This window comes from Penicillium canescens, assembly GCF_028828765.1.
Source record: "Penicillium canescens strain IBT 15451 chromosome Unknown utg000006l_segment0_segment0, whole genome shotgun sequence".
Lineage (NCBI taxonomy): Eukaryota > Fungi > Ascomycota > Eurotiomycetes > Eurotiales > Aspergillaceae > Penicillium > Penicillium canescens.
In genome coordinates this window covers 16,428-32,182 of record NW_026703968.1, presented here as the reverse complement: position 1 = coordinate 32,182, position 15,755 = coordinate 16,428, and the positions used below count along the sequence as shown (strand labels likewise).

General features: G+C 47.4%; 3 protein-coding genes across 3 annotated transcripts; all 3 read left to right on the top strand.

Moving 5' to 3' along the window:
- Positions 1–479: 479 nt before the first annotated feature.
- On the top strand, positions 480–2,018 carry N7446_008934 (sugar porter family MFS transporter; the record flags this gene model as incomplete). The annotated part of the gene is made up of 1 exon (XM_058517679.1): positions 480–2,018. The coding sequence occupies one exon, from the start codon at positions 480–482 to the stop codon at positions 2,016–2,018; it is 1,539 nt and encodes a 512-aa protein (XP_058368467.1).
- A 2,647-nt stretch (positions 2,019–4,665) lies between these two features.
- On the top strand, positions 4,666–7,061 carry N7446_008933 (uncharacterized protein; the record flags this gene model as incomplete). The annotated part of the gene is made up of 7 exons (XM_058517678.1): positions 4,666–4,724; positions 4,810–5,307; positions 5,366–5,805; positions 5,861–6,175; positions 6,229–6,502; positions 6,556–6,589; positions 6,639–7,061. 7 exons carry the CDS (start codon positions 4,666–4,668, stop codon positions 7,059–7,061), a joined length of 2,043 nt encoding a protein of 680 aa, XP_058368466.1.
- Positions 7,062–11,651: 4,590 nt separating this feature from the next.
- N7446_008932 (uncharacterized protein) lies at positions 11,652–15,340 on the top strand (the record flags this gene model as incomplete). The annotated part of the gene is made up of 2 exons (XM_058517677.1): positions 11,652–15,259; positions 15,325–15,340. The coding sequence occupies 2 exons, from the start codon at positions 11,652–11,654 to the stop codon at positions 15,338–15,340; spliced, it is 3,624 nt and encodes a 1,207-aa protein (XP_058368465.1).
- Between the last annotated feature and the right edge of the window lie 415 nt (positions 15,341–15,755).

Here is a 15,755-nt window from a genome sequence, read left to right as displayed (position 1 = left end):
AAATTTATTATCTCAGTTGCCGAAGTGGACCGAGTATCATTATGTCAGCGATTGACGGATCTGGGTCGTAGGGACATAGACTAGCCTTATTTTAATGTGTTGGCTCCGTTAGTCCGAATTAGATGTTGGTACATTGTGGGGTGCGAAGGTGTTGAATTTACCTACTCAAGGTATACCCCACTCGACCCCAGAACGCGAATTACCAGGTAATAAACCATCATTCGCCTGCTATCCCCGTGCCTTGCCAGGAGTCGGTGGTACCACGCTGCTGTTCTATCAAATTTTGGCTTGTGAAGCTTGGAACATCTTCCCCATGGGGAAGAGAAACTATCGGTTATTGTTCAGCAGCATGTGACTCTGAAATGGTCGGTTTTGGGATTCTTCAACTAGTTGATAAATAACTCTTCAACCCCCAGAAAAGCAACATTTCCGAACCAACCGTATTACCAGCTTGGTTGCCACCTCGCCAGGAAGCCACAATGTCTTCACCTACATTTGTCGGCCTCAAAGGCCAACCCCTCGTGTATGCTGTTACCCTTTGCTGCGGTCTTGGCTTTCTCCTCTTTGGTTACGACCTTGGCTTCATGGGAGGTCTCACCACATCAAGTGAATTCCTTAACCAATTCGGCAATCCAGGTGCATCTCTACTGGGATTCCTCATCTCTTCTTATGAGCTTGGAGCCATGATTGGTGCACTTTACATCTTTCTTTTTGGCGACAAATTTGGTCGAAAGCCAAATGTCATGAGCGGAGCTGGAATCATTTCGATTGGGGCTATCATTCAAACCACCTCCTTTGGTGCGGTGCAATTCCTGATCGGTAGAGTTGTATCTGGATTTGGCTTGGGAATGATGACTAGCGTTATTCCCGTTTGGCTCGCAGAATGTGCCAACCCTAAGTCTCGAGGTCGGATGGCGGCTATGCAGCTGTCTAATCTTATCCTTGGATTGATTATCGCCAACTGGTTGGACTACGGCATAGCTTCCTATTCCGGTTCTGTGCAATGGAGATTTCCCTGCGCCTTCCAGATTGGTTTTTGCATCATCATTGGATGCTACATACCATTCCTCCCCGAATCACCACGATTCCTAGTCAGAGAAGGCAGGTTCCATGACGCCTCAAGGAGCCTTGCTGCTCTCAGAGGGGTTGAAGATGTTGCCGAAGAGATCGGTCAAATTAAATTCGCGATTGAGATCGAAGCTAAACATGGCAACTGGTCAGACATCTTCAAAAACGGTGGTGTCTCTGGACGAACAAGAGTTATAATCGCCTTTTGGATCAATGCTATGCAACAGTTGACTGGTTCCAACGTCATTTCCAGCCTTGGACCATATGTGTTTCAACATTCCATCGGATTAAGTCGCCATGATGCACTTCTGGTCTCTGGTGGAAATCAAATCTATTTCTTCCTCTCAAGTCTGATTGCTTGGTGGGCTGTTGATAGATTTGGTCGTCGCCAACTTTTCATGTTTGGATCTGCTGGTATGTCATTGTGCATGGCCCTTTCTGCGGTGTTTGTTGGAATAGGCACCAAGAGTCTAGGCTACGGTGCAGTTGCTGTGCTTTATGTCTTCTATACCTTCTTCACCGTTGGGTGGCAAGCAAATATGTGGATTTACCCATCTGAGATCCTTCCACTGAAACTTCGTGTGAGAGGTGGTGCTATTGGTGTTGTCTCTCAGTGGGCGTTCACATTCTTGGTTGTGGAGATCACGCCTGTGCTGATTACGAACATCGGGTATAAGTCATACATTGTCTTTGCTGTGCTCAACTTTGCTTCTATTCCGGTCGTATACTTCTTTTTCCCAGAGACAAACCAATTGCCTCTGGAAGCAGTGGATTTGCTGTTCAGCAGAGATGGGCAGACACCGAATCTTCTCAAGGTTGTGAGGGAAAGTACTGACAAAAATGTTCAAGAAGCTGTTCAGGCAAGTCTGTATAGCGGCGTGGAAGAGTTGGTGGCGATGGAAACGAAGGCGAACGTGGTTCACAGGGAGAATGTGTTAGATGCAGCATGATCGATTGTTGAGCTGGAAGTATTGGTGGGTATGGATATCGGTCGACACGTAGTGTCAGGGGGGTTGGCCTCGATTGAGATGGTGGCGGTGCGAGTATGGTGGTCGAGAAGGAACGTGGTTTTACACCAAATTTGATCACCAGTCCTCGATTTTGATCAAGTCCGATCCCATAGTTAACTGCCGATGGATTGTCAGTTTTTTCTGTCCTGCCGTCATAAATACTAGGCATATATTTGATCTCTGACTTCGGGTTGGCTAATGTAATCACGCTTGTCTCTGCAGTTTTACAAGACAAATCTACGCATCTATAAGCTCTTTTTTTCTTTTTTGAAAAATAAAAGGAAAAATAAAAGGAACAAAATTAAGCGAGAGAACTGTGACATATGAGACCTTTTGGAAGCTAGGAGAATTTCCGTTGAGGTTTCGAAGAACTCTGGTGAAACTTTCGGAGGGGCGGAGTGGAAAGGCGGAATAGGTTTTCTGCCGTGTGTATTTAGGCCGCTTCTTCCCCTTCCTGACCCTTCTCCTTTCCCTTCCTCGGGTTTTGTTATTTACGTTGAATGATACTGCATCATTGAATTGGTCCTGTGTCACGAATGGACTAATTGGTCGTCGTTATTTTAGAAATATCCTGGGTTACACTTGCCTGTGCTTCTCTGTCTTCCAACGTCAACGACATGTTTCTCAAACGTACCGTTGCCTGTCAGACCTTATACGGGCTAAGTCCAATTGAGTAACGATGGCAGGTAGAGTGCCGAATAGATTCTATACCGGAGTATCGGTCTGTTCGTTGAGTGTCATCAATTATAATCAAGTAAAGAGTCGCCAAAGTTCAGAGTTGTAAACACAAGTAATGACCAATGTACGGTTGAACACGAAGAACCAAACTAGATACATAAATGAGTGTCCTTATATATCCTGAGTTAATCAATGGAAGAACAGTAGAAAGTAGAACAATAGGACTGTCCTACTTGTCGACTGTCCACCATCTTAAAACCTGCAAAAAAAATTACGTGGTTGTCGTTTCATTCGTATGCGTGGGATAACTCCAATGGCAATGCTCTTTTTGCGTCAAAAAGTTTCGCTCGCAACCGCGGTGCATACACTCCCTAAGAACGCACCGACCCCCATAACGGTAGGGTCAGGCGACACAAACGCATCATTGAACGGACTTTGGCTCACTCGACCTTCGATGAGACCATTGTCATAAGTATATCCTGTTAGCCATACATCCAATAACCTACACATTAAAGGTCCAGAATGCTTACCCAATCTGCATGAGGCCAAGCGCCGTCAAGGCCGTCACCACGGCAAAAAGGTTGTTTCCTTGGAGTTCATGACGTAACTCCTGATCTAGGTTCTCGTGCGTTGTTACAGATGGAGCACGTTGTACAATGATAAAACATGCCTTATATAGGAAATGAGAGAGGGGGCGGGGGGCACACATTTAGATTCCTTTCGCGCCTCGCTCAAAGACGTAACTTCCGGTCTGTAGGTTATTGCAGGCCATCCTTTCCAAGCTTAATTCTTTGTCACATGCATAGCGCAATGTGGCGTAGAAAGAGGACCGTAGTCACCCTGGTGTCGATCGTAAACATGACCCGGTTTCTGTAGTAAACGACAGGGCCGGAGGCCCAAACTTCATTATCTCAGTTGCTGAAGTGGACCAAGTATCATTATCTCGGATTGACGAATCTAGCTTGTTTGGTCAGTGTCTAGTCCTGTTTTCATGTCTGGTCAGGGGCCTCAGCAAGTTCGAACTAGTGTTACTTTATGCGGGGAAGGGTTAAAACTTTACCTACCCCACGGATTGCGCCATAGGACCGCAAGCTGTAGATGGTCAGAATATATTGTCATTGCCTGCTATACCCGTGCTTTCCTTAACAGCACCAGTTTTGTGGCTCATGCAGGATAAAATCTACCCATGGAAGCAGCGGAGCGCTTTCCATAGCCGATTTGTCTGATTCTCAACCAGGCAAAATATATCTGGCATACCTCGATACTAGAAATTGTCTATGAAAACCCTAATCTCGTAACTCTGGCTGTGGAGCATGGCATTCCTACTATACTTTGGACGTGATAGCAGGATCTACTGTCCGCAGAGCGTGAGCCGACCGTATAATTCTATATTGTCTTTTAGAGCAGCTTTGCTGTTGGTGGTTCGTTTGGTACTGCCTACGTTCCTCTCACTTGTTCTCTTTCGTGACTGGACCTGCCCGTGCCGACCGGGCTGCCTCGGGCTTTCCTACTTTAATGCATAACAAAAACACTTTATATCCCTTCGCGCACGAAGCCGGCGTGTTTATCCCAGGCAAGGACCAAATTTTCATCAGAGCAACCGCATTCATATCGACAAGAATTCCCAGAGAAATCAAATTTCGAAAATAAGTCACGTAGCACAGCCCACGCAAATCGTCAGGTTGGGAGCATTTTCAGCAATTCACACCTTTAATCTATTATATTGGTGTGGCCGTATGACCCCATTTTCCTGGTTTCCCTCGGGAGTTCAAATCCACGTGATGAATAGCCGATTCTGTTTCAAATGCCGCTCGCCACTTTTGAACTTCAATACTTTCAGCACACCTCAAAAATGATACAATCGCAGTGGTAGATTTATATTTGAGAATTCCCTACATTTAAAGAAGTCATGAAGCGGATTTCACGGGCTTGCATTCGCTGCAGGAGGCACAAAGCCAAATGTGTATTGTAAGACCGCCAGCTCGAATAGCCGAAGCTCTGTTCTTTTGAGTGTCTGTACGCATTATTCCGAACTAACATGAAAACGCTACAGAGCGAGATCGGGTCATCTGCTTGAGCCGCCATGCCATAAATGTGTCGACGCCGGTGTTGAATGCGTCCTCGCAACTTCAAACCGCGGCGGATATCGGCGACGCAAAACTGATAATTCTCTGGTTGACAGTGCGTCGACGGAATGGCAATACTCAACCCCAGAAGATCGGGAGGAGGCACTGGAAGCGACGCCCACTTCAATTTGTGCCACTCATCAGAACACTCGTGAACAGTTCGAAATTCGTAACTCAGCTCAATCTGCTGGTATTATCGATGATACCTTCGCCTCGACAGACTTACACAATACCTCAGATGCTCTAAAGATATTGAGTAAAATTGCTGGCAGTACCTCAACAAACATCGTGGCCTATACTGAACCTTCGCGTCTTGCTCAATATAGCGGAAATCAGGCCACGGTCGCCGAGACTGGCTTGCTTGAGTACTATCTCGTCAAAGCTGGTGCATTGACACCATCCCAGGTTCTTAATCTTGTTGAACGGTAACCAGAAACCACTACTTTCTGCAGTTCATATCGCTAACAAGCGTTTATCCACCAGCTTTGCTACGACATATCACCCATTCTACCCCATTGCGCCGGAGAAATCGTTGAATCGCGCATTTATTTCCGAAACAGCGCGAAGCGAGCCATATCTGCTAACTGCAATATGCGTGATTGGTTCCAAGGATATGGACAATGGAGAGCATATTCTGGGTACTTGTGCTCAATACATGAGTTCTTTAATAACAGAGATTGTAGCCGGCAAGAAGTGTGGGGTGGACGCAATTGAAGCTTTGTTGTTGCTGGCAGAGTGGGAACCTCAATGCTCATTGCCCGAATCTGCCAACTTGGGTTATGGACAAGAAGACATGGCAGCATGGATGCACATCGGTCTTGCTGTCCGGCTAGCGTATTCTAGGAGGCTAGATCGAACTCAGTTCTATGACGCTTCGAGGAATGGAGGAGCGAATGCCTCTCGGGAGCGCCTAGCGTGGGCAGGTGAGCAGACCTTTAGTACCTTGGCACGTTTCAGTTATGGCTGTTAACTGAATAGCCTGTTACCTCTCGGATCGTCAAATTTCTGTCAGAATAGGCCGACCGTTTGCGTGCCGTGGCCTGGAGCCTAGTATTGTTTATGGCCGTTATGGCTTTCCAACTGTGGGATCCCAACAGTTGGTAGAGGAGACTTTCTCCAGTGTCTTCCGTGCGAGGTTGGAATTAACACAGATCTTTACTAACGTACACGAAGTACTTTACTGCAACATGGGCGCCGCAGCACAGATGATGCTCGTGGGGAGCTATGCCGCCTACTTGGATGACTTCCGAGGAGCAATTGCAGCATGGAACTGTGTCTGGGGTTCTTTGACATGTGAGCCGAGTCTATCAATCCTGGCTTTCTGCGTACTAACTGGAACACTCAAGGTCCCCAACACATAAAGATATTGCTCCAATTGTCATATGAGTATTTGAGATTATACGCCAACGCATTCGCCTTCCAAGCAGCTGCCCTTCGCACAATATCACCAAGCCTTCCCGGGGTCGAAAATGGGCCCGCCCACACCGAAGGCCCCGGATCTCTCCCCGAAGCCCGCTTCATGTATGAGTCTATAGATGCTGCGAAGGCACTATTGACTATTGTCAACAACTATATTCCATCGGCTGAAAACTTGAACCAGTTTCCCATCCGTTTTCCTTTGTATGTTTGGCTAGATTTCTCAAGGCCTCGTTACATTGCTGACCATGAGGCAGGTATTGCGTCAATGCTGCTGTCTTCTTATATAAGGTAGAGTGCTAAATCAAGATAATTATTTGCTAAGTATAACACTGTACAGATATGGACTCTGAATGCTATCTCTCACCCCGAGCGTGTCGGTGTTCGACGGCTTATTGGTGATGCAATAAGTTCTTTGCGCAAGGGGACAACAGGATCATCAGAACTCGGGGCAAGATACGCTAATCTGCTCGAAATCTTATGGAAGCGAGTGGATCGACTGTCTGTCACGGATGACGGAAATCCAACATTTGATGACCGAGCACGACCGTTTCCTCAGTTTCAAGTCTGTCCTCCGTATCTCCAGGACGGCTTTTCCTGGCTCGATTTGGAAGCGATCGGTGAATTTGTCTTGGGTGGTGCTGTTTCCAATGATATTGACTTGACTAATACGCAACGCTCGATGGACGCCTCGTTTTGTGAAGGAACTGATTGGGGTGACGCTCAATTTCTTGCCAGCAATGAGTTTTCTCGAATCTTCTAGTATGAAGTTACTATATACATCTATTTTCTTGATATTTTTCGATAAATTCATGTCTGACGTTGATTCTCTTTCGATACGATCACCAAAATTCAGGAGCTAGTGAATTGAAGGTTCATAACTCTGCCCAGTGAACACCCGCACGAGCTAGACCGTCGTATATCTCACAGCGCAGTGGGCATAAAATGATAAGATAAGAATCTTGCCTGGGTTGTACGGATCGTAGTAAGTGGTTGGGTTCAAGGCGAGAGACCTACAACCGCGTAAAATCAGCAAGCAGGCCATAATTACTTCCATTTTGGAGCATAATGAGATCTGTGGACATTGTGACCCGCGCTTCATGGGAATAGCACTCAAGATCCTCCTTCTCCATTTGTTCGCCCACTTTCCGTACATTCTACCCTTTTTTTGCCCTATCCCACGGGGGTGGTGCAGTCAGGGCTGACTGCAGGTTAGGGTCTAATCTTCACTATGGGACATAAAAAGTGGGTCCGACCTGACTGCAGGTTAATTTCCTGACCTGACTGCAGAGGTCTAGAGGCTTCCGATCGGCCTCAAATTTTGGTCAGTTATAATAGACTATTCAATTTATCTCCCATTTGCTTCGGAGCATGCGCAGCCTAGTAATTCTCGAGAAAATAGCGATTAAAAATTTAAGATGTTTTGTTGGGGTACGGCATTTTGTACCTTTACGGCGTACCTTTACTACCAAAGACGCCACCACTACAGCACTCTTAACGAATAGAACAACCTCGATAATGCTAGTCTATAATGATTAGGAGGGGTAGCAATTAATTCAGGGGTTTTAAAGCTCCGTAGCTATCATCTCACTTTTCTTTTACATCATTTCACCCTAAAGATAGCATTCGACATTCGTCAAATTTCATGCAATTCATTATTGTACGATATATATCTACACTATTATGCAAAATCAATTCTTTCACTAACCTTTGACAGACCCAGTCCTCGTGTGTAAGAAATGCAACCTCGGAGTGAGACCGCAATTCATTATTACCTACCTTCAAGGGTTATATCATCGTCTCACTAGCGCGACCGCTCGTAGTATTCATGATACTATACAGGGGTGGGAGCGTATAGAGGACTGCGACGTATGGCAGCCACCAACCGTGGTTAATACCCTATCCCACGGGGGGTGCTGTAGTCTACTAGACTACAGGTTAGGGTTTCCCCTTCACTATGGGACATAAAAAGTGGGTCCCGCAAGACTACAGGTTCTTTTCCTCGTTAGACTACTGAGGTCTAATGAACTCCGATCGGTCTAAAATTTTTATGAGTTGTAATAGACTACGTGAAATATCCCCCATTTGCTTCGGAGCATGCGCAGCCTAGTAATTATTGAGAAAATAGCGATTGAAAATTAGAGATGTTTTGTTGGGGTGTACCATTACGGTATACGATTAGCACCTAAGACGCCACTACAGCACTCTAGACGAATAGAACAACCTCGATAATACTAGTCTATAATGATCAGGAGGGGTAGCAATTAATTCAGGGGGTTTTGAAGCTTCCTAGCTATTATCTCACTTCTTTTCTACACTATTTCACTCCAACGTTAGCATTCGACATTCGTCAAATTTCATGCAATTCATTATTATACGATATACAGTCAACTCTCGCTTATACCACGGTGGGATATTGCACATTCTTGATAATAACACATCCCTTGCTTGGATGGCCCCTTCATTCCAGTTTTTTCCATATAAATTGACAGAATATAACACATTTTGTTTTACCACACTTTCTTCCTCTCAAATCTGCTTAGTCAGCGCAATCAACCAATCAGAATGCCTCAATCTACAAGCTCTCCTACCCTCCCGACCCCACCCAAGCGCGTCAGAATGGGACCAAAGCGTACCAAATTGGGTATATCAGACGCGCAGAAACAGGCACTACGGGCATTTTGGTCTAATACTAGCCCAAAGCCCACGCAGACTGCATGTGCTAAGTGGTTTGAGGACCAATTCAAACAAGTGATTGACCGGTCAACCATATCAAGGATCCTTTCATCCAAATACAATTATCTTGATACGGGCCCTGCAGGGGCAAACAAACGATCTTCATCCTCTCATTGGCCATTATTGGACCAAAAGCTATATGACTGGGCAGATAACCATATTGGCAATGGAATACCAATAAATGGCCCTTTGATCCAAACTAAAGCAGCTGAGCTTTGGAGACAAATACCGGAATACAAAGATCGGACCAAACCTCAATTCTCTGAGGGTTGGTTAACTCGCTTCAAACAACGCCACTCTCTTCAATATCATACTTTCCACGGAGAAGCTGCCTCAGTCCCATCCTCGGTACATGATCAGATCAAAAGCACCAAATCGATTTGCAATCAATTCAAACCGTCCGAAATCTACAATATGGATGAAACTGGCCTATTTTGGCGACGTATGCCAAATGGTGGTCTTTCAAAGGGAAAAATTGCTGGCAAAAAGCTTGATAAAACACGAATCACTATTGTTGTTGCATCAAATGCGGATGGTTCCGATCGAGTCCCTTTATGGTTGATTGGCACAGCAAAAACCCCTCGCGCACTCCGGGGGTTAATTTCCGAGCTCTGGGATGTGTTTGGCGTCACAACAAGGCAGCATGGATGCGTCATGACATTATGGAGGACTGGTTGCGATCTTTCTATGGGCGTATTCCCTTAGATAAGAAAGCTTTGCTCCTTTTAGACAATGCTTCACCACATGTTATTGGACTCCAGCGAGCGCCACCACCACCCCGGATTACGGTTGTTTTTTTGCCAGCAAACGCAACTTCAATTTATCAACCCTTGGACCAAGGTATTATCCAAAACTTGAAGCACCATTATCGGAAGAAATGGATGCGCTATATGATTGCTTTTCTTGATCGTGGGATAGACCCAAAACAAAGAATGAGCATTTATTATACTGTTACCTGGGTAACGCAAGTTTGGAGAACAAGTGTATCAGACCAAACGATTATCAATTGCTTTAAACAAAGTACTTTGATTAGTCCAAAGTCTATACCTATACCTGAGTCCGCGCCCGAGTCCGCACCTGAGTCTGCACTATTTTCCGAGCCCGGATTGAGTGATGAGATTGAAAGTCTATATAATCAAGCAATTGATAAGCTTGGTGATAAAGATATTGTGCCATTTGACGAGTTTTTGAACCCTTCGGACGAAGACATGTTAGAAGATGGGACTGAAGGGCGAGATGAGACCAATGAGCAAGATATATATATTGCCCCAACAACCTCAGAAATTCAGGATATTGACATTGATGGGCCCCCACCTGAGCTTCTGTCTAATTCTGCTATATTGGACAGCCTCCAGGATATCCTACTATGGGTTTGTAGCAAAGAAAAGGGTACCTCGGACCATATTAGACAAATTGAGAGCTTAATCAGCGACTTTGGCAGGATTCAGATTGATGAGAAACGTCAGGTGACTTTGGATCAGATGATGGGATGGAAGACTAAATAGGTATTAGGGCTTAGAGTTAGCTTGTCAAATATTATGTCATCCTCTCACCAAAACACAACTCAATTATACCACGTAATTTGGCTTGGATAGTATGCTGTGGTATAAGCGAGAGTTGACTGTATATCTACACCTTTATTATGCAAAACCAATTCTTTCACCAACCTTCGACAGACCCAGTTCTCGTCTGTAAGCGATGCGAGCACGTTGTTAGACCGAGAGAGGTCTTACGACACCTCCAATCGGCGAATCATCGACTTCCACTACGTACGGCACGTCAAATTGCGGATGTTATTCAAACCTCCGACCGCGCGCATGAATACGATAAATGGCAGCCCCCGACGGTCGTAGACCAGCCAATTGCTAATTTGCCAGTTTTTTCGGATGGCATTCTTTGTGAAAAGGACCCATTTTGTCAATTTATCGCGCGTTCTATTACGACTATGCGCTACCATTGGCGTCAACAGCATGGCTGGGTCGCACCTACTAATCTCGGAGGCCGTCGCCGCACTCAGGGTCTACCGGTCGCCGAGCAGCAAATCCAGCAATTTACGCGCGTCGTACGATGCCAGCGAGCATTTCCTAGTCGTACTGGATCTCACTATATTCGGGTGCGTACGCTCGGGGCGGATGCTATTACGGAGGCCGATTCGATGCCCGCGACCGAGGTCGGCGACCGGCTTATTGATGAAATCACCAGTAGCAGAAAACGGAAGTCGACCAACAACCACATAGCCCTTTTTTAACTCAATAAAGCCCCAATACGGAGCAGTGGGCTTAGTCCACTTTATTTCTTCAATCAGAATTCTTTTAACTTATACGGTCACGGAGTTACAACCCATCGAAGTTGGCCATTTTTGGAGCTTTGAAGGGAAAACGGTTACATAATCGTGCTTCATGTTTTTGTCCTCAAAACTAAACCCTTTTTGATTTATTTCCTCAAAACTAAGCCTATTTGGGACCATAAGCAATATTTATATGAGGGATCATAAACCGCCTCGATAGATCAGAACCGCCCTCCATGCTTATGTCATTGACCCCTTATTTTGGGGCTCGACTCTAGTAAGCTCGATATCTGCTTACCATCGCTCTTACTCTAGTTCTTCTTTAGTATTATGGCGCCCGACTCCCCTCGAGCCCCTACGCGCAAACGAGGGCGGCCTCGGAAGTATGCATCCGCCGAGCAAAGACAAGAGGCTAAGATCATAGCACAGCGAAACCAGCGACAATCTGGTCGTGCTGTGGAGCGTGCGATAGAATTCGACCGGTATTATCCCACTACAATACCAGCATCCGTTTATGTCGATGAAGCTTTGCCAACCTACTTTCCCCCCGGCGAACTAACGATTCCTACGGACATTGAGCAGCTCCTACCGCCCCTCAGCCTAGGACTTAGACCACTAGACTTATCTACAGATAACAACCCGCCTACAAGCGATGAGTGGCCGTTAGCTCCGCCCACTGACCTAACTGATGAGCCATTTCGGGCGATATCTCCGGAAACCCAACCAACATGGCCTGATCAGCGTAGCCCCAGGTTAGAAACCACAGAGACTTCGTTGCAGGTGGATCCGCCTCTACAACGTTTGGCATCTGCACAACCGGAAACACTAGAACCTAACGTGGCCAATGTCATGTGCGACTTCGCCCGACTACTTGCTGATCAGCTCCAGCAACACCATGGTTGCTGCTACCAGTGCCATACGCAGCAGGAGAGTGAGCACGAACTCAAGCACGCCGAGCATATCAGCTTAGGAGAATATATAGACCAGGTTCAGGTCGACGGGGGCTTTCCGGATGTTCTCAGCGATACGACCATTGCCAGACGCGAGGACAACCTAGCAGGACAGACTAGTGCAGAACGAAAGCGTGAGATTTATACCGGGATTAGTTCAGTCACGCCTGACGCTCCTCCCGCCCATATTTGCCTCGCTGTGGATCATCAAAGAGAACGCCCGACCGGGGTCACCTTTGACATTGATAGTATCGTGGGGTTTGCGGAGAGCCTCGCGGTAGCGAAACTTGGCGTGCGGTGGAACCCAACTCAGATGCCCGTCTCTGATCTTCACTCGAGTCTCCACCTTGATCCCCTTCGTGTACACCATACTGGAAGCAATGGCCGCACCCACCACGTCCAACAACCAGTACATAACATCCCGCATTATACCTTCGGGCGGTTGATTGGATTTGAAGATATTTCTCTCTACTTTCTGTTTCCGCGACTATACCGGGAGGAGCAGCAGTCCAGCCGGCTCCGGGATGATGACTTTCGGGTCTGGATGGATCAAGTCCTCCTGCCTGCGATCTACCAGCACTGCGAGGGATCTCTAGTCCAGCACTATCCTTCTAGCTTTGATCACAGCCGGTTCAATGCCACGGCCCGGGGAGTCGAGATGCGCTCCCGGCGAGTGGATCCGGTAGCTCGAGAGCAGCGTCTATTTTATTTCCTACCACCAGATGCACTCCCGCTTGTATGGGCGAATATCTTAGAGACTGTTCAGCGTGCTGGGTTCCAGCACTTCCTAGACGTGACTATCCTGGTCCAGGGTAAAAACCTAAAGACATTGACCAAAGCAAATACGTGGAACGGTATGATGCAGGAGTTTGCCCAGCATTGGGGTAACACGATCGACGAGTCTTATCTCTCCGATCAATTCTACATCGACATTGGGAAAGAGACCTGTCCTACTGGGCCCTCACGGGTTGGTGGTGTTGGACTTCACGCATCTAGGCTCCATTCGGACGGGGAGCTCCGTGCAAGCCCAGTGGTGCCACAGACCATCCTCTGGCGGCGATGTTGCCTAGAGTCGTATACCGAGTGGATCGGGCAGCAGCATCCTCCTGGATCCTCACGTCCAAAGCAGCAGTTTTATCCCATTAGTCTGCTCCACGATACTGGCAGCCTCACATTAGAAACGCGTCCATCCTCACCGCAGCGGCAGGCCGGTCTCCTCTACACGCAGTTTTATTCCAGTGTTAAGGAGGTCTTTGCGGCAGGGGATGCTTATCCCTTTTCTAATCCGGCCCTAGAAACCTTGGCACTAGATCCTCAGCTTCGTAAGACCTGGCAGTATGTCGGGGGCGGTCTCAGCCATGACCCAATCGCGTTGATCCGGGCATATCTGAACATGAAACAGCGGTGCCACGCTGCCTTGCAAGGATCTTATATGAAAGTATTTGGTCTTCGCGAAGAGCACCGCATCTCCCTCCGTCTGTTCTATATGATCGATCAGGAATTCCGAGAGCGCAACCTTCACCAGGCACAACTTCCAGGGATTTCGTCTGAAGTTGAGCCTTTTTACTCCCTCCCTACCTCCACTCTCCTCTTCTGGTTCCACTGGAATATCAACAAGTTCTGCGTGGGGTTTGAGACTGTCTATAGCATCAATGACCGCCATTTTGTTACGTGGGAACATACTCGGGTGATGATGATGTTTCTGCGCTGCCTGCAATTTTCCTATGCGGGTGGCCTTCTACAGCGGGTGTCCGGCTGCTGGCGGGATGTCTGGTTCCAGCCTGATGCTCGGCGGACGGACGGCCTTCGCCGGTGTGAAGGTCTCGGATTCCAAAGCAGCATGGAGAAATATGGATATGCCTGGTTTCTGGATAAGCTCAACTGGGATACGATGACCTTCCGACAACCGTCCGCGCAATATATGATGTTTAACAGCCCTTCGATGCAGGCGGCGTTCCACGCACGGTACGCGCAGATCCGAGACGTTCGTCTAGACTTCCTACGGGTGCACCAGGCCCACCGCTGGATGGAAGAATTTAGCTCCATTCCTCCTTGCCTCGATCTTCTCGCGGACTTCCTACGACAACTGTCTCTTTGTGTGTTTCGTAAGGACGTGTTTCTACAGGTCAAACGACTGTTACACCCGGACCATGCTTCTCGGGCTCTAGCAGGAGAGGTTCCCCTTAGCTATGACAGCATCAGCGGCGTATTTATCGAGGGCGCCCAACCGTTACAGCTTCTAGATCAGCGTCGGATCGCGGTAAAGAGCGTGGACACTATCTTCGCTTGGCTATGGGAGTGGAAAGATGGCCGTTTTGATCGGAAGGGGTGGAAGGACAAGCCATATCGTATGGTATACCAGCAAAGCTTCGAGGCTCTCCACCAAATTCTGGGCAAGAATAGAGCGCGGGAGTGGAAGAAAGTCTTAAGGACTTCATTCCTCCAAAGCCACTGGTTACTTCCATACCCACATAGCAATGGATTTATGCGCAGGTCTAAGGATACAGGACAGGAGGTATGGTGGTCTAACTTCAATGCCGGATTGTACGAACACTACAGGCAATGGTATGGTGTGTCGCGAGGGGGTGACCCTTTCCCTGCCGAATATATCAAACACCATCCAACGACTGGCTGGGGCCGCTCGTCTGGCGAATCTCAGTACATGGAGAACGCCATGGAACCGGAGATGGATCTGGTTAGGCTGCCTGAAGGGGAATTCTATGAGAAATTGTTACAGATCGCCGATCAGTTTTCCCAGAATCCCGATGCCCCAGCGTGGAAGAGAAAAGCCCCGCAGACTGTCTTTCGCTTTGGTATCAGAATTGGAGATGAGTCGTTGTTGAAAGCCCAGCGCAAGGCTAAAGGCACCGTGGCGCAAGACTTATGCATGCGAATGATCCAAGCCCTGGATGAATATGAGGTCTTGCGACATTCTGGACGGATGCTCCGGCCCCGCAAGAGGCACAGACGACAAGTTCTGTTGGCCGCGTGTGACACCGAAGACGAGATCACATCCGATGAAGAATCAATCGCCAACCGACGCGATCGCTTAGCGGCAAACATCCTTGAGCTTGAACCGAAAATGCGGGTGGCAGTTACCGCGGAGCGAAAACAGTACCGGTGGCCCCTATCCCACGGGGGTGGGTGAACTCTGCCAGAGTTCAGGTTAGGGCTTTGTCTTAACTATGGGACATAAAAAGTGGGCCCCGCCTGAGTTCAGGTTAATTTCCTCGCCAGGGTTCAGAGGTCAAATGAACTCCGATCGTTCTCAAATTTTTATAAGTTATAATAGACTATGTGAAATATCTCCCATTTGCTTCGGAGCATGCACAGCCTACTAGTTATCGAGAAAATGTCGATTAAAAATTAGAGATGTTTTGTTGGGGTGTACCATTACGGTGTACGATTAGCACCTAAGACGCTACCACAGCACTCTAGACGAATAGAACAACCTCGATAATGCTAGTCAATAATGATTAGGAGG